General features: G+C 43.7%; 2 protein-coding genes across 7 annotated transcripts; one reads left to right on the forward strand and one right to left on the reverse strand.

The window, feature by feature from the left end:
- Nucleotides 1–2,235: 2,235 nt before the first annotated feature.
- gng7 (guanine nucleotide binding protein (G protein), gamma 7) lies at nucleotides 2,236–9,005 on the forward strand. 6 transcript variants are annotated; one of them, XM_034575687.1, is made up of 5 exons: nucleotides 2,236–2,394; nucleotides 5,723–5,871; nucleotides 7,088–7,203; nucleotides 7,480–7,637; nucleotides 7,784–9,005. In XM_034575687.1, exons 3-4 carry the CDS (start codon nucleotides 7,123–7,125, stop codon nucleotides 7,603–7,605), a joined length of 207 nt encoding a protein of 68 aa, XP_034431578.1. In that variant the 5' UTR covers nucleotides 2,236–2,394; nucleotides 5,723–5,871; nucleotides 7,088–7,122; the 3' UTR covers nucleotides 7,606–7,637; nucleotides 7,784–9,005. The 6 variants fall into 6 exon arrangements, 5 of the variants coding, with proteins under 5 accessions (XP_034431578.1, XP_034431579.1, XP_034431577.1 ...); XM_034575688.1 differs by having other exon boundaries at nucleotides 7,480–7,629; nucleotides 7,783–9,005; XM_034575686.1 differs by having other exon boundaries at nucleotides 7,480–9,005.
- A 5,419-nt stretch (nucleotides 9,006–14,424) lies between these two features.
- Nucleotides 14,425–17,033, reverse strand: LOC117755691 (growth arrest and DNA damage-inducible protein GADD45 beta-like). The gene is made up of 4 exons (XM_034575683.1): nucleotides 16,869–17,033; nucleotides 16,072–16,173; nucleotides 15,679–15,886; nucleotides 14,425–15,453 (listed from the first exon to the last, which is right to left on the reverse strand). Exons 1-4 carry the CDS (start codon nucleotides 16,904–16,906, stop codon nucleotides 15,349–15,351), a joined length of 453 nt encoding a protein of 150 aa, XP_034431574.1. The 5' UTR covers nucleotides 16,907–17,033; the 3' UTR covers nucleotides 14,425–15,348.
- Nucleotides 17,034–18,752: the final 1,719 nt, after the last annotated feature.

Genomic DNA, 18,752 nt, shown 5'->3' on the forward strand with positions numbered 1-18,752 from the left:
GAAATGTATAGGCATCAGCATAATTTCACACATCAGTGGAAATGAGGCCAATGCGGTACTGTGTGAGATATAAATATAGCTCTCCTGTGGCTATATTAAGCAGCTTGAAACGGTTTCCATAGAGCCACGACGAAGACCCAGCCGCAGAAGTGGGTTTGCAAGAAAGCAGCATATTTTCAACTCTGTATGTTTCTCAGTCTGTGCATGAAGTATAACGCATCTGCAGCTGTTCAGTTGTATACTGGAAAAGGTCCGTTTAAGGAGGTATTGCCTGATTAAAAATGAAAGTCAAGTTTCCCCTCTGTGCACATAACTCCCAATTCCAGTATATATACACAACAAGTAAAGACAATGAATCAAGAAGAAAAGATAGAGGTATGAAAAAGTCAAAAACTATAACTATAAATATATTAAACTATCAATAAGAATTTGTCAAACACTGAATTAATCGTAAATGCATTCTTTTATTAGCTACAATATTATATATATATATGATGTATAATACATATCGTAATACATTCTTATATTGATGAAGCTCTTGAAAAGAAAACAAATTGGTTTAGAGTCTGTTTTCAACAAGAATATAACATAGAAACATTTATTTGTCCTGAGAATGACCTGTTTGTCTAATTGTCCTTATAATTTGTAAATACAGTTATGAAAATCCATCCAAAACATGATGCACTTCATGTAGGGGCACAGGGGGGCACTGGTCCCAACTGAAATCTAATTGGCCCCTGAAGTGCCCCTGTCTGGTCGGTAGTCTTTAAAACAACAAGAAAATAGGCACCTTACTGAATTGTGCATGGAGGATGAACATATAATTGGCCCCCCTGTGTAAATTGTGGCCCCTGATTTGGAAAATTCCTACATCCGCCACTGACTCCATGCACTGCTCTCCATCTCGATCCGCATCACCAGGATTTACAGCCTCACAAGCCAGATTTAGTGTAAAAATAAAACCTTTTCCTACACATTAGACCTTTGTCCTCTTCATACAGATGCAGCCAGCGATCCTGCAGCAGATGCAGCACATCCCAGCGTCGTGTGGAGGAGGAGTGGACTGTGCAGCTCGGTGGAGACGGAGGATGCGTGTTTGCACTGGGCCTGCCAGGAATAGAAGGAGCGGCCCACACCTCCCCGGAGAAGAGGGGAAACACGGTTACAGGCCGATGGCGCCACCGTGTGGCAGCACAGCGCAGTGGACTCATGTCGGGAAGGAAGTCATCTGGTGCACAGATCTCCAGATGTGCGTGTTGGAGGAAATGAAATCCATGTTGCAGGTTGGACAAACAGGGAGCAAAGGTCACAGCTGTGGTGTGGAGCGGACGTCTTTCTGTCAAACAAGGTCAGGCCATTTCATTCAAGACTTTAGTTAAATAAGAGTCAGAGCAGAGCAAAGTCAACAAGTATTTATTTTTCATATCCAGAAGTCAGAATCAGGGTTTATTGGCGAGTAGGTTTACACATACAATGAATTTGCTGTGGTGTGTTTGTTCAAGCATACATATAAAAATGTTTTTAAAAAATTGGAAACAATATAAAAGTATTATAAACACTAGAATAAGGATTGTGCAATATGAACAATCGATATTTACAATCTGAAGTATGTAAAGTACTTGCTTAAGTCAAGCACAAAAATAGTATTATGACGAGATATGAAGTGAGTATAAAGCTGGAGATTAAGTTTGTTTACATAGTTTATACATATATATATATATATGTTTTATTATATGTTCTTCGATAACATGTAAAGCAATATGACGTATTTCAAACCCAAGAATATGTATAAAGTGGCTAAATAGATATTTGTAGCCTTTTTGTGAGACACTTAAAGGTTAAATGCAGTTTTTGTCAATTAAATGGCTGTAAATGGAAACAAATATTATGCTAAATTCAACAGTAGCCTGTGTTGTGTTCACTTTAACCAACAGCTGCAATCTCAATAAAATAAATACACTAAAAGTGTATATATACATGTATATATATAATCTGAAAACTTGCAGGCTGAGTCTTTATCAGCTCCAAACAAGGCACCAGGGGTCCTCAAGAAAAAACACATGATCTACTTTATCGCCTGCAATTGTTTCTGCCTCCATGAGGATATATTTGGCACATGTGCATATTCAAAATCCTAATGATTAGTTGGTGCTGGTGTTATGTGATGTTGGTCTGGGAGCCCCCGGGTTACAGCGGCTTGTCACCGGCTCGGTTGGATGAAGGGAGGGAGAGAGGGAGAGAGGGAGGCAGAGAGGGGGGGCAGAGGAGTGGACAGACACTGGTATCGGAGGGGGAGGCGTTTGGCTCGGTGAGGACGGGGAGCGAGCGAGCGGAGCGGGCGAGGAAGCAGCGGATCTGTCCCTTTAAATCACCAATACAGCGCAATCTGAGGAGGTGAGTTTGGAGATATTCGGGTATTTTGTTTTTTTCCTCCCCCGTGTATAATAATCCTTACGCGTCCGTGCGCCTCTGCACACAAAAAAAACATCCCCCCCCCCCGTTCTCCCGACACCGAGGGCGGCTGCAGCAGCAGGGAGAGAGAGAAGAGAGAAGAGAGAAGAGAGAAGAGAGAGAGAGGGGCTTCATCAGTGTCACGAATCCGGATTTCCCCAGCCCTTTGCCGGCAGAGAGGGTGGGGAGGACCGTGGACAGGGTCAGTGGAAGATTTCCTTCAGCTCGCCAGGACGCACGAACCACTGTATTCCCCCCCCCCCCCCCCCCCCCCCCCCCAAAAAAAGACAACAACCTCTGGATCTCGTGCGTTGAAGTAGAGGCCGTGTCAATTTGCGTAATAGCGGACCATAAAGGCACGCGCTCCCGTCTTGTGCCCACTGTCGCTGGAGGGGTTTACATACTGGGCTGCCTCCCTCCGAACATGTCACCACCCCGCTGCCATGCACGGCTAACAACAACCAGGGCCTTTTCTGTAACAGGGCTGAAACGCTGGTGCCCACAGGAGAAAACGTCTCAGGCTTTCTGATACAGTATGTGCACAAGGTCTGCGCGTCTGTGTGTGTGCGCTTGTGTGTGTGTGTGTGTGTGTGTGTGTGTGTGTGTGTGTGTGTGTGTGTGTGTGTGTGTGTGTGTGTGTGTGTGTGTGTGTGTGTGTGGATAGCCATGGGAGAGAGAGGACATGCTGTTCTATCCATCAAAATGCCCGCATTGTGTTTTCACACGGCGGAGCAGCGAGCAGGGGCCTGTGGTGGAGGATGTGGCTCCGTGCTGCAGGCCCCGGCCCCGGCCGCGCTCCGGAGCTGCTGCTGCTGCTGCTGCTGCTGCTGGGATCGATAAGGGTTGATGCATGTTTGCGCGTCTTGAGAGCGGCCGTGCTGGGCTCGCGTGGCTGCAGGCTGCGTGGCTGGGGCCTGTCCAGCTCGGGTGATGTGTTTGGTCCAGGCCAAGACAAATGTCCATCTCAGTGCATGGGTCCCTGCCCCTGCTCACTCTCTCTCTCTCTCTCTCTCTCTCTCTCTCTCTCTCTCTCTCTCTCTCTCTCTCTTTATATATATATATATATATATATATATATATTTATGGGTGTTTTCAATTTGGGGGTGTGAAGGAAACAAAGGCTGTGACTATGTGTGCTGGTTTTGTTAATGGTCCAGCTCCATTCTCCCAGCAAAGAAAGTTAGATCCAATCAACAGGCTGAGGCAATCCAAGCTAATAATATCTCTCTGTGTTGTCTCCACTTCTTAAAGGTGTTTCCACGTTTGTCGCTTTGGAAAAACGTGGAAACAGCAGAACCGTCTTTTGCTTTTGAACGTTCAACTTTCAGAAAACACACCGAAGAATCCCACGTGAAAGTTACAACAGGTTGTAAAAGAAGGAGGAGGAGGAGGGTGTGAGGAGAAGAGTCAGCTTGTTTCAACATCACCCTGGTGTGAGGGATTGGTGTCACTTTTATCCGTTCGCCTCAAAAGCTCCAGTCCTGTGTGTCCAAGTGTTTTTTGTGGTAAATGTAGAGGTTGTAGTGTGTGATGTTGTTGTGTCCTGCAGTTTAGCATTTCCTGTTTAGTGTCTATCTACAGTATGTAGATGTGGCACACGGGGTGATTTAGGGACACGGCTCAAATCCTGACAGATAAGGACCAGCATGCAATATGGTGTGATGGAAAAAGTGTGTGTGTGTGCGTGCGTGTGCGTGTGTGTGTTTGTGAGATAAACATATTTAGCTGCAGAAATCTATTGGCACATTCACAACACGGTCACTTACCTCCCATTAGGGGACAAAAGGCCTGTCCCACAAGGTAAACATGACCTCAGAGGATTTAAACCTGTCCTATTTATTCACTATTTGTCATAACCTCGGTCTTGCTCAGTGCTTCTGTGATATGGTTCAGTGGTCAGGTTCAAATTAGAGTAAATTTCCAATAGGGCATAATAAATATTATAATCTGATACCAAGTAATCCCAGGGCCAGAATCTGCAATAATAATAATAATAATAATACCTAAACCTTTTAAGATTTAAGTGGCTAATGTAGGGAGAGCCATGTGCCAGAATTTGTCTCACTGGGATTAGGATTTGGGCTCAGGATTAAGGTTGGGATTTGGATTAGTATCAGGGTTAGACTGGGGGCACAGCAGCAGACACTGATTTTCCTCACAAGTATAATAATAATGAATGAGTGTGTAGGGATGGCGAGAAAGAGAGAATTTCACCTGGTGCTAAAATGTAAGTCTTTTCAACCCTCACACACACACACACACACACACACACACACACACACACACACACACACACACACACACACACACACACACACACACACACACACACACACAGGCCCTAATTACAGGCATGAATCTCCGAGCTACTCCACAGTCGGAGTAATTAAAGCAGGTCTCGCTCTCCTCGGGAGAGAGGGCGACAGACAGAGAGACAGAGTGAGAGACTCAGTGGTAACACTCGGAGTGACGTGCGTGAAGAGCGAGGTGTTTTTTGATCGTATGTGGTGCTGGTGGGGAAACTTCCAGGCTGCGATGAGAGAAGTGTAACAGACAGAAAATACAACATTTACAGGGTTTTACCTGCTAAAGGTGAAAGATAACTTTTGAAAGGGGCTTGATTTGTGTCAATAATACAGTAATAATACCCACTATCTGATCAGTGAAGTGGGGGGGATGGAAAAAGTTGTGATGGTGGATATGATAAAGCCCAGGATCTTTATAAATAGTTTGCTTGTTGTTTTTTTTTTTAAAACTTGACCTTTATAGTTTTTTTTGCTTTAGCATACAAGCACAAATATTTTCGAATTTGAACTTGAATTTGAACTTCTGAAGTTAATGTGCATTTTCCACTTCGTCATAAATTGTCGAGTTCTTCCATTTATGAGTAAAACATTTTCTCTCACTCCAAGCAGATATTTTTCTCAATGGTAAAAACCTGTCTCTTTATTTATAGTAGTTAGTAGTTGGTAGACAGTTTGAAATCTTTCTCATTGAAGCCTGTTTTTTTAATTCTTAGAAAGAATAACAGTTTATTTAATTCTCAATTTCATGTTCAAATTCAAATGTTATGTCTCCAGGCAAACCTCTACCACTCTTTACTAAAACAAAAATCTACCCATACAGTTTTGGGCTTGAAAAATGTGGAGATCCCTGGGTTTACGCACAAATGCTTATGGAAACTATTTTAAGTGTATAAATAAATATGAATTTGCTTTATCTTAGTTCCACAATCGCCTGCTCATGTCCCCTGTTCTCCTTCTACTTCCAGAGTCAAGCCGATGTGAGCTCAGCCCTGCGCCCGGCTCTGTCGTTTTGACTCAGCAACTGTTTTACGGCCGCCCCCCCACCCCACCCCACCCCACCCCACCCCCACATCAGTGTCCAGAGAGAGAGTCCTGTCTGTGCACCATCACCCAGGTAGCACACTCACTCTGTTCCCACAGCACTCGGTCTGAAGAACATCTGTGAGCTCACTGGAGTTCCACTGAAATAAGTCTTCTTGCGAAATAACAAAGTGAACTCACAAATCTTGGAAACATTGAACGAGGGTTTATTTGAAGGATTTTACCCAAAAGTCACATTTGTGTGTGATATTCTGCATAAATTCGGAATATTGATCCAACATATTTTGACAAGCAACGCCCCATTCTTAGTTATACTGTGCACAGTATCTCCACAAACTGTATTTTCATCAGGAAACTGCCATATTTCTATATTTTCTTGATTATTAGTGTCTTGCACCACCATGTTTTCACCTCAGGGTGGTGCTATAAATCTACAGCTGAGGCCACACTGTCCTCTGAATGCAGGCAAAATGACTCACGTGCTAATTCACTTTAAATCAGTGCAACACCAATGCAGATTAATCACAGTTTAATTATTGTCTTACTAAACAATTGTACCAATATTAAGATGTGAATTTGCATAAGATTATTAGTGAGGTGTCAAAAATATACTTTCTTTTGTTTTCAATCTGCCACCAACAGTGATGCAAAAGTGAAAATGAAAGAAATGGCCTCTGTGCGAGTGCTTCGTGATTTATTGTTTTATTTTATCATTAACACTGATGCATGAATGGCCTCATTTTAATGTTATCTATCAGGGCAAAGCTCGTTTTAAGCACTGTTAAGTTCAGTGGTTCCCACAGTAAGATGATGTCCAGAAGTCTTTTATAGTCTTTTAAATTTAAACATGACCAGAGGGTTGCATGTTTTAGCCATGATTATTGCAAAAATACAAAAATAGTGGTTAATTTAAAAATAAAATCATGCAAATAAAACAGCCCTCAGTTTTGCTCTGCTGTTAAAGTAAAGTGAAACCAGTTTCATTGACTAAAGTGCAGGTTCCTTGACTCCTACTTGAGATTCTCAGGCTTTTTCCAGCCGACACATGAGGATTTGAATGTTGTATTTGATACATTAGTTTAAATAGAGTGTGTTTATTCATAATCCTAATTTAGAGGACAATGTGATCCTGTTTTAAGACAAATCTGTACATACTGTCAATGCAGATATTCAAAGGGGCTGGTTGCAGTTAGACTACCTAAGGCGTGCCAGCATATTTGATGATAATCATTTATCACAATCATGCATAGTGAACATTTTTTGGACATCTCCCTCTTGCTCTCTTTCAGTTTCCTCCTGTGCTGGTCTACTCTGATGGATCAGTATGTCTACTTCTAATAATATCGCCCAGGCCAGGAAACTGGTGGAACAGCTGAGGATTGAGGCAGGGATCGAACGCATCAAGGTAGGACGACAGTTTACTGCCACGTGTGTGTGTGTGTGTGTGTGTGTGTGTGTGTGTGTGTGTGTGTGTGTGTGTTTGTTTGTGTGTATTCATCCATCAATATCTGACCATATACTCTCTTTACCTCCTTTATCATCCCCCTTTCTCTTCCTTGTTGGTCCTGCTCCTTATGCTCCTCCTTTCTTTTTCCCATACTTGTCCTATCCTTATCTACATCTCCTCCCGTTTAAATCACTCACCCTCTTTTCTCCCCTCCCCTCCCCCTTCTCCCATCAGGTGTCTAAAGCAGCAGCAGACCTAATGAGCTACTGTGAGCAGCACGCTCGTAGCGACCCTCTGCTGGTCGGGGTTCCCACCTCCGAAAACCCGTTCAAGGACAAGAAACCCTGCATCATCCTATAGCTGCGTTCTACTCCTCCTGCCCACACACACACATACTCACAGAAAAAACACACATAGACACACACAAACAAACATACACTCAGTACCGTAAATTGACCCCCAGACGCACACATGCAAACACACAACTTCAAGCACCTTATCTTAGGGGGCTATATCTAGAAACCACACGCACGCGCACACACACACACCCACACACACACACACACACACACTCCCAAAAGAGCCACTCTGGAAAAGCGCCATACCCCAGAGCCACAGCTCAGGGGCAGGTATCATGTGCACCCAGTGGCCGACATCAGTATATCACTGAGTATGATCCAAGGTGCTGTGGTAATATTCATACATGCTGGTAAATTAACTACAAGTGTCATCTTAACTTGAAAAGGGATTTGGACATTATTAACCAATAGAAAAGTGGGATTTTTCTTTATTTTGGTTTGTGTGTGAGGGGTTGGGTGAAGGACGGACAGCTGAGCCATACTCCGGGAGTGGGAGGATGCATGTGGGCTACAGACACGGGCGGTAGGTGCTTCTTCCAACCGAGCCAAACACGTCCTGGTGTCCCGCTAAAAGGCTTAAAAGTTATTTTTATGTGAGAGTTCAAAGGGTCCGAGAGCTTTGTCCCGGTGCAAAATCATAGCAGGGCCTTTTTGGAGCAAGTGGCCAAAGCCTTTTCCTTTATCGGACTATAGCATGTTCCCACTCAAACCGGCATCACCAGACCTTCTCTGCCTGTGGCCTCACTGCGGCCGTCTTCAGCCTTTGGCCAAACCTCCCAGCTGTGCCAACCTGTGCGGAGAGTCCTCTCTATAGATGCCGATCTGCCGTCAATGATTCCGCCGCAGTTTGTTATGGTGGCTGAAATCAACGTCTAACCCGACCTCAGATCTGCACCTATAAGGTGAATACAGCTGGACACAGAACTCAAGCTATTAACCCCGGACGTTTACTGCATTTTTCTTATCAAAAGATACTTGTTTGTGAACTCAATGTACATTTTGATATTTTTCGTTGAAGCGTTACTTAACAGACGATACTGTACTTTTGGGGTTTTTTAATGTTTTGCTTTGTGTTGCCCCTGGTTGATCAGGTTTCTTTTTTTCCCAGCTAGTGTTAATGAAATGGGAGGAGATCTGATCGAAAGCCGAGGGTACAAACCTAACCAGATACCTGCTATAGCAGCTTCAAGGTTTCTATTGTACATCAAGCCTCCCTGTGCTTTAACCCGAGAGAGGGCGAGGTCGCAGTTTGACCCTACCCGAGAGACGGCTGGGGGAGAAACCCCAGACTTAAAAAAACTAGAAATGCTGTCCCCAAAAGTTAAAAAAAATGAAGCTTTCTGTTTCTTACCTTCTCCGCTCATGTTCTTTTTACTCGTAGCGTCAAAAGGTCGAAATGAAGAGAAATCATTGGATTGTGCAAAGCTGGGGGAGTTTGTTTTATTTGCCTCTACAGTCGAGAAGGGAATCTTGTTTTAGTGCAAAAATAATTCTGCCTCTAAATCAGATAAAATGCTCGGCTTTATCAGTCTTCAAAGTTTCCAGTCTCCTCCAGTGTAATAGCTCACTTTAACGTGAGCTAACACTCGGTTTCCTCTTCCCTCCGCTCGTCCACGATTCTCCTCCTTTCTGAAAAACCAAACTTGATTGTAAAAACTGAAGATGATGTGGGGGGAACAATGAACTTAAGAGAAACAAACTAAGTGTATAAACTTTCTTTCAGACATGTGCAGAAGTGATAAGTTGAAGAGTAGCTGTTTTGGGTTTTCTTTTTTTGAGTTTTCTTCTCTCTGTGGAGTCCATGGAACCTGGTCAGTTGAGTATTACCCTGTACAGTGTTTGTAAGATACAAAATCTAAACACAGAATCCCCCCCCCCCCCCCCCCCCCCCCCCCTGTGGATGTTTGGATTTTTTAGTACTACTTATTCTGTTCTGTCGGTCAGGATCATGTCTGTCATCTTTTATTTATTTTCACTTTTCTGTTAATCTGGTTTTAGAGGCTTGTGATAGCGTTTTTTAACGACAGATGCAAATACAACCAACACAATGAGGATGAATAATTTAAAACAGAAATGCGAGTCGTGTTTGGTTTAGGATTTTACTCTGTTAGAGGATGAATCGACTCATTCGAGATGCAAAAACCAACCTCCTGATCCGTCCTCTAACACCGGAGCAGCCCACGGGTTTTATTCTTCTCCAGTGTTGATTTTGGTGGGCGACAGACGACGAGGACAACACACACATCCACACACACGCACACCTACACTCTCCCACATTTGCTTTTTAGACTCGAAGGATGAATGTCAGAGGTCAAAAGTTGGAGGAGCCGTAAGGACTGAGCGTCGAGGGCTGGTTTTGACGGTTAATCGCTGAAAGAAGAAAGCTTTGTGCCATCATATTTACACTTTAGCATTTAGCTCAAGGCTTTTGTGAGGAGTTGCGTACAGTGACAGAGCAGGGTGGGGTCACTTGTACAGGACTTAACACCACTGACGTACTGTCACGGGGGGGTTGAGCCCACTGCTCTGTTCGCTAATGACTAGGTCAATACGGCCCACCTGTTAGGCTGAGGTCTGGGAGTTTGGAGTTGGAGGTGGTGAGAGCTGGGCAGTTTGTGTGTGAATGGCTCCACACCTGCTTATCGATGAGCGTGTGCCTGAGTGTTGAAGGCCACTGGAGGAAACCCTGCTAAAAAATATACTCCTTAAAAAGTAATATTGTGTTGCATCTGAGGTGTTATTGCGCTCCATGTTTTCCGACTTCTTTTTGACAGAAAATGCAGAAAAATAATCTGAAAAATTTGTTCCCAAGCAGGAAAATTCACGTGAACACCATGTCGAGTCGGAATAACAACTGGGTACACGAGTTGCTGCTCATCACTTCTAAACCAATTAACATAATCAATCTAACCCCTCTTTAGCCAATACAGACATTTGTATGATTAATGTGCATATGTTCAAAATTATCTATGCCCATCACATCCGATCCTTTTTCTTTGCTCTTCGTTATACTAAGTTAATGAATGCACAGTGGTACCACTCATGTCTGCTGCGTAACTATCGAGCTATTGCCAGCCTTGAGGTAGCTTAGCTCTGCATAGGCTGACCATCTCTAAACCTCAAATATTTACACATCATTTTATTATTTATTCACAGTTTTGAACTATACAGGTGCTTGAAGGTTGATTTCCTCACCTGTAAACACAGTAGCTGTAGATGTTTCCCCTTTGTTCAGTCTTTAACAAGCTAACAAGCTGTAGCTTCATTATTAACTCAGATCATGCGAGTGGTGTTCATTTTCTCATCTAACTACCAGCAAGAAAGTATATATTCCCCCTAAATATCATACATTTCACTATCCTGATGAAACAATGTTAAAACACTAATTAGTTTGCCTGATACAAAGCCCTGCTTCATCTTTCCTTTGCGTCTGGTCCTGACAAAGAGCAGAGATAGTAGGAGCTGGAGAAAGGCCACAGTGAGGGTAGATATCGAGGGGGTGTTTGGATGTATACATGTGTGTGGGTGGGGTGTTGGTCAGATGTTAGCTTTTGGTAGCTGAAAACGATGATGTGGCAGAGCAGTCGGCAGAGAGGAGAAAATAGAGGTGTGTGTGTGTGTGTGTGTGTGTGTGTGTGTGTAGGAGAGACACAGTGTTTATGAACACAAGGGGCCTCTGGAGTGATGCTGTACCTCAGTCCTGCCATTCCAGGTCATGGTGACTCTGACCGGAGACGAGGTCATGTGACAAGCAGCACGTATGGCCTCCCCCTCCAGGCCAGTGTTCACATTTTAGGGAAGCATAACCGTAATTATTCAGTTTAGGGTTAGGAAGCTATTTTTGATGAGATGACCACTGATAATAGTCACAAAGCTGTGAAATTCAATGATTTGAAGACTTCCCTTTTCAGACTAGTTATCCCAGGGTCTTATGCTAAGCTAAGCTAGCTGTCTGCGGACTCTAGCTTTATATTTAGCAAACAAACGTGTCTGTGTCTCATGTCTTTCTTTTGCCAAGCAAGCAAACCAGCGTGTTTCTCGAAATACCAAATTGTCCCTTATAATTACATGAATATATTTTATCTATATGTGTGGAGATAAACGAAGAGGAAAACTACAAGGAACCAACTGAGGAATGATGAAAACTGCACAAACAGCTCCTTACCCTAACCTTTACCATCACAACTAAACGCCTAACCCTAACCTAATTCTAACCCCAACCCTAAAAACAAGTCTTAACCCTCAAACAAGCATTTGAATTTGGTATTGAACCAAAATTGGCCCTCATAACTACAGATAGATATCCACATACACACAAACATACACACATACACTGGTGTTGTCCTGATGGTGACTGACAGATACGGTTTTATTTTGTCATCGTTGTTCATTTCAGTCATTCCATAGCTGGTTGGGCTTACAATCAGAGACAGCCGTCCCCCATCGCTGGTTCGGCTGACAGTTTGTCTGATTGGTTGGTTGTTAGTTTGCCTTATAGTGGCGTATATTGTGTTAATGCTGGTGTTGGGGTTATCAGATCCACAGAATGAACAGTCTTAAAGTACATCACGTGGCTCCAGATGGAAATCCACAGCGAGCCCGGTGAAATTCATGTCTGCTCGGGTGGGGAGAGCTGCGGCTCCTCGCCGGTGGACTTTCATATCAAACATCAGTGAAGCGGCTCTGAGCCCTTTTCCGAGACTCATGTTTTGTGTTCTGATCTCCTGTGTATGCATACGGTATATGTAACTTTTTTGCCTTGATTGATTATGAAGAAAATATATCTATTTTTTGTAACTGTTCTCTGATGTGCCATAACTCATGTTTTCTTGCACACTGTTAATATTTTGTGGATATTGCTGTTAAAAAAGATGATATTGAGAAGTAGATAACATTAATAAAAAGATGATATAATAACTTGTCCCCTTGTGTGTGTTTTATTTGAGGCTGATGTCAATCTGCCGGCTGGTTGGTCCAGACTGAAACATCTCAACAGCTATTGGATGGATTCCTACGAAATTTCTGTACAAACATTCATGGTCCCCAGATTTAAAATCCATAGACTGTGTTTAAAGATGGACGACATGACAGATCCCCAAAAGTGAAGCCAAAACGTCTGGATCGCCCCCTGATGGCTGGCTGCAGTATAGGTCATCACTCCTCCTTCTCAGTGTTAGTGGATGGGACTTGGACCAAATTAAATAGTCAAAGCACAGGTTCTTATAACACTGATGTATGTTCAAGTGTTTATTTTTAATACTGCGCGGACAATGACATCAAAACCACAAGATGGCAGCACCCATATCCAGATATTCTGGCTTCATTTTTGTTCAACGGGATGAAGTGAACACGTGTCGTCCATCTTTATTTACAGTCTATGCTTATATCTATTGACTGTGGAAATCACACTACTTCAGGTGCATTTATCCTGTGATAAATTGGCACAAAATTTGGTACAGACATCTGGGATGTTCAAGGTTCCCAGACAATGCATCATTCTTTCTTTCATGAGCCCCCTACTTTTTGTCTAGCGCCACCATGAGGTTTGGGTTTTAACTTTTCATTCGGCACAAGGATCATGTCCAATACTTCGGTGTTTGAGCCTCAGTTTTACTTCCCTACTTCAGTTTTACTTCCAATGCAAATACCATAGTGGGCAAACCAACTTAGGAGAACATTGCACATATTATCTTCCATCAGCATGTGAGCTGCTTTGCTTAAGTGCAACATGTCAGAGCCACATGAATCCCTGCAGACTCTTTAGACTTGTTAATTATTAGCTGCATTTTATTGAGTTTCTGTTTTCTTTTCTTGAACTCTAAGTTACAGGGTACGGCTTTCTCACACCGATTGCAAAGACAGAAATGTGCAAGCACACGTGAATACATGTGCGTGTGCAGTACACTGGACACAGTAACAAAGAACACAAGGTAAATCCTCCCCTGTTGTGTCATTTCGTAGAAATGCTATTGTTGCAAGTCCTCTGTCTTGGGCCATGTGTGTGTGAGTGTGCTCTTTGAAACTGTGCTCCAGCAGTCACGAGTCTCTTCCAACTTTCAAACCACACTTCCCCCATGTCCCCTCTGCAAGTCAGAGCCAATAAGATTTAAGGTGGGTGCGCTACAGCCAATCAGAAGTCACTTCCTTGCTCGGCTGCTCGTAAACAAATGGGAGGCCCATGTGCCGGAGTGTTCCCTCTCTCCTCTGCTCTGCATGTCAGGGCTGTGAGCAGACATGTGAGTGGGGGGAGAGCAAAACAGAGCTGAGGACAAACTGCTTGTTCCTCGTTGCAGAACACATCCTGCTACCTGAACATGATAATGTGGCTCGGGTGGAGTAACATCAGAGAATCATTTGTAGAGGCCTTGGCTGGCAGCAATTTGGAACTTACATCTGAAGGTTTAGCAAAATCATGAGTACACAACGTAATTAAACTGCAAATTGCTTTCATCGAGTCTTGAGTTTCGACAGGTAACTTGAATTTTTTCCCAGCAACCCCCCACCTCACAACCCACCCACACACACTTCTTGACTTGTAGGGGCTGTGGTTCTGCTCCAGCTTGTTTTACCTCTTCATCCCAACACAATGAGTTTCTGTCTCCACCCTGGTTTCTCTCTGCAACGGACTTACGCTTGCGGCAATAGAAAAGCGTGACAACACAACACGAGCCGCACCGATGACTAAGTCTTTGTCCCGACTGCGCATGCTTTTTTTTTTTTCCATGACTTAAACTCAAATGTAAACTGTAGTCGTGTGACGCGGCTGCTTCCATGACGCACGTGTGATGGTTGTTCTTTAAATGACCACTGAGCAGAACGCTTTTGATGAAGCAATAATCATTTATTGACTTAGTTAACAGAGCACAAAATCAGATAATAAATACCTTCTCAAACACCTGATACAATCAATAAATTAACAGTGTGTTCACTTAATGTTTGTTTGACAGCATTTTATCAAAAAGGTGTTATTCTTGAAGGCACAGCAATATTATTCTCTAACAATTTCAGACAACACAGTTCAATCGGTGTCCTCCTCTGACCAGAGAGTACAATTATTTTCTTCGGCCCTGCGATGCCGATAAATCCTGTGTGAGTTCAACTTCCAACATCGTTTTCATTTCAGTTTCCATGGTGACGATTCCTCCGCAGGTTCAGCAGCTCATTTTCAAGAAACGCACGCCGCACGCCTAGTCTTTCTCTAAAGAAAGACTCCAGCATTGTACACGCATACCACACACATACCACACATTCTCTCTCTCTCACACACACCTTTCCTCCAAGGACCTCTCCCGTGTCAGATCACAGGAATGTTGGGCATAGTTCACCACTGCAGCATTCCTGTCCAGTCCATAGAAACACACACATCTCCCAGGAACTAGTCGGGGTGTGGAAGTCTTGTTTTCGAAGCTACTACACCTCGATTACCGTCACACCCCATAAACATTGTGAGCAGCCAAACAGAAGCATGACAAATGAGCTTAGATTGTGTTTAACTGACAACGTGATCTTTCCTGTCTGTATCTTTTGCACAAAACCAATCATAGAAACCAGTCTCCACTCCCGACTGCGTCACTACAGTCGCTGAAAGGGAGTCCTTCATCCCCGCTCGTCATCGGTCAGGACGGCCCGTCACAGACCCCTCCAGGACATCCCTGCTTGACGGGACATCCGATCCGTCAGTTCATCCCCATCCGAACCCAGAAAGAGCTCATGTTTGTAGGTGTGTTTTGGGGCCGCAGACCCCTCAACGTTCTTGCAGGACCAGTTCGGGAACCCACTGGTTGTGGCGTCGGCTCTCCAGGCAGTAGGTCCCCACCTCTTGTAGCCTGCAGTGGTCAGCCTGGGGGTTCTGCATGGGAAACAAACAAGACGTCAAATTCATGGTCATTACAGAAATCGATTTAAATCACGAGGAAATGACCGGTATATAGTTGATAAATGTTCCAGAATGTGCAACAACAGATTATACCAGGGCAACCAAAGCAACATTTTTAGCCACTTCATGAACACTGCTAGTAATAACACATTCCCACTCTCTGTTACATAAGAGCTAAGTGGTGCTGAGTCAACGCACCGTCACCAGCATGCAGTGAAGGTCTTCCTGGTTTCTGTTGGCATCCATCGATCCGATCAGCTGCTGGAGCCGCTGAAAGCCGGAGACTCGCAGGATGGTTATGCCGCTGTCGCAGCAAAACGACTGCAGCAGGGTGAAGTGGATCTGCAGCGCCACGTCGTCTTCATCGTCGGCTGCCAGGACGCACAGCACCACACTGTCTGGATCCCTGAGGAGGAGAGAGACAATGAGAAAATGATGAGTGCTAAGGCAGAAACTTGCGCTCACGTGCCAGGGACTGTTGGGTTGGGCAAAGTTAATAACTGAAGAGAAAGAGAAAGAGAACAGCACATCCAGTGCCCGTGTGTTCTGAAAATTACAGGTGTAAAGCCAAAGTAAATAATTCCAACTCACGCAGTAAAAAGTTTTGCAGATTCGTAGATGCCGATGGTGAGGCAGTCTTGTTTCTGAGCCGTTACCAGCAGCTCCTCCAGAGCCAGACCCGCAGACTGCATCCTGAGGGGGAGAGGACGGAACAAACAAGAAGAATCAAAACACAGGATCATGGACACAAAGCTGCTGCAGAAGCTTGTTTTCTAAATTAATCCATGGAAGCATCAATTGAATTCACAGCTGCACGTGAAGTTCATGTTACATGTTGATGACTGTGATAAAATAAAGATGATAATGTCAATTTATGATTCAGATTCAGGGTCCAGATAAAAACACAACATAGATTCAACTACATACAAAAGCCCAAAGGAGAAAAACAATATATTAACATATACATATTAATATAATATTAGTAGTGCTAAACTTTATAATTGATAAAAACCAAGATGTTTTTACTGAGCCTGCAAATAAATGTAAAGACATGAAGTATCAGTTGTGTGGGTCCACGCATGAGACTTTACTGCAGACGGTGCAACATGCATGGACAGAAGTGTGCAAACAGAGCTTCAGAATGACATCGGGGGGGGGGGGGGGGGGGGTTTAAAGACTTTTCTAACTTTTAAATACCTTCATGCATCAGTTGTTGAAGTTGTAATGTGCCTCGGTGTTGTCAAACATGTATGGTTTAAAAGGTCAAGGGAGGTTTCGGGTTGCAAATCTGTGCACTGCAGAAACACACAGTGCTAAATACACACAGTATCCACACTTATCATCAGTGACTCTGACAGTAAGAGCAGACACTCATCAGGAAACCTCACCTGTTCTCGGTGGAGTCAAAGCTCTCGCCTGGAATCATGCTTCAAAAATCAAAGTAATTAATCCCACTGCGTAGAAAGCGTGATAGTCCGATTCCGTGGATCCGTGGATCCCTGAGTGTGCGTGTGTGAGCTCTGGAGCGCGTGCAGCAGTTTGTTGTGGCAACGTTGCGAAACTCTTTTTATACCAGGGCTGAGAAGAGGGCGGGGCCTAAACGCTGCAAATGCAAAAACTAAATAATAAATAAATAAATAAAAATTAATCCAGCGTATCTCCTGTTTGTTTGGTTACATATCAGCGGGGACTTTTTTTACGCAACGCTGCTTCGGTGGTTGTGGTTCCTGTGTCACATAACAGCGCGTGAAATCTGGTGATTATCAATGAAATTAATCGATTTACATCATCTGATATTAAAAAATAATCCGCTCGAATGCGTTAAAAACTGTTGTGCAACATGATCCTCACGTTTTCATAACGTTGCGTTTCCATAACTGAGGAGGACTGCGTTCATTATGAGACTGTGACTGACATCTGGTGGCCGACTGAGGGAAGGTAAGAAGGTAGGTAGGTAGGTAGGTAGGTAGGTAGGTAGGTAGGTAGGTAGGTAGGTAGGTAGTTTGGTTGGAAGCTAAATAGGTAGATAGGTAAACTCCTACCTGGATGAATTTCCTGAGAGTGGGAGATTGAGACCTTTTTAAAACACAGTGTTCAAAATAAAACAGGTTCAGTTACACATGGAGTCAAACTAAATGCCGTCACTGCTTCCTCCTCCAGCTCCTGCTTCCACCTCCCTGCTGCAGCAGGTGCCGTGCAGCTCAGTCCTAAATGAGATCAGGCGACAGTCGAGGGTTTTCTACCTGTTCAGCCTGAACAGGTCTCGAGTTCCCTTCACGGGACGTTTAGAGTTGCCGTCCTGCAGATTGATGAGATGTCATCCAGTGAGTTGTGATGCTTTTTGGTGAATGTGGGTTGACAGAATGCTCCTGTAAACCTCTGAATTCATCCTGTTGTCTCCGTCAGCAGATAAATCAACGGTAAGAGCCAGTGTGATCAAACCGTAACAGAACCATTACCACCACGATAGATGAGGTGGTGGACTTGGGTCATTTGTTCTCTACACTCCTCTCCCCATCATGTTGTTTTTGTGGTTATTTCATCATGAGCTGCAGCCTGACCTTTCTTCTTTTGAGCTGTTTTTTTTTACCTTGTGGTGCATCCTCTTCTTATCTTCTCTTATCTCATTGACGAGGAAACACATCCGCCTACGACGTGGAGAGTATTTGTGGCTTACGGTGATTTTCCACTCATCATTAAATAAGACTTTATAAGGCTCTGCAGTCTTGATTGTTATTTTCTAGTTGTCCTGTGAGCACCATCATTTTTTGTGAAGTGTTCACCCACTCTCCATTTGTTTGTTTGTTTTGTTTCTCAGTAGGAAGCCATGAATCGTGGTGGAGGGACGAGACATGGGCCAAGAAAGAAGTCAGTAACTTTTGGCACAGATGTGGACAAAGGAGGGGATACAGGAATTTTTTTTCACATACTTAAACATGGTGTTATTTATTTATTTACATTTTCACAAATTTCCCTGGGGATAATTCATGGATCAGGTATATTTAGGTATGTCAATGATAGTGTGCAGTTTAGTGCAGCTTGCCTGAATTTAAGGGGACTGTCAAGTCTACCACTGCCAATTTAGCTTTACCCAGTTGTTTATTTTGGCAAACCGACTACTCTCCATAAATTGCAGTTATAGTTTGTTGGAACTTACGCAAAATAAAAAACCACAGTGGATGTGAATGGGGCGGCATGGTGGTAAAGTGTTCAGCCCCCGAAGGCCAGCAGAGGGCTTTCTGTGTGGAGTTTGCATGTTCTTCCCTGTGTGT

Source organism: Hippoglossus hippoglossus, chromosome 22, assembly GCF_009819705.1.
Source record: "Hippoglossus hippoglossus isolate fHipHip1 chromosome 22, fHipHip1.pri, whole genome shotgun sequence".
Classification (NCBI taxonomy): Eukaryota; Metazoa; Chordata; class Actinopteri; order Pleuronectiformes; family Pleuronectidae; genus Hippoglossus; species Hippoglossus hippoglossus.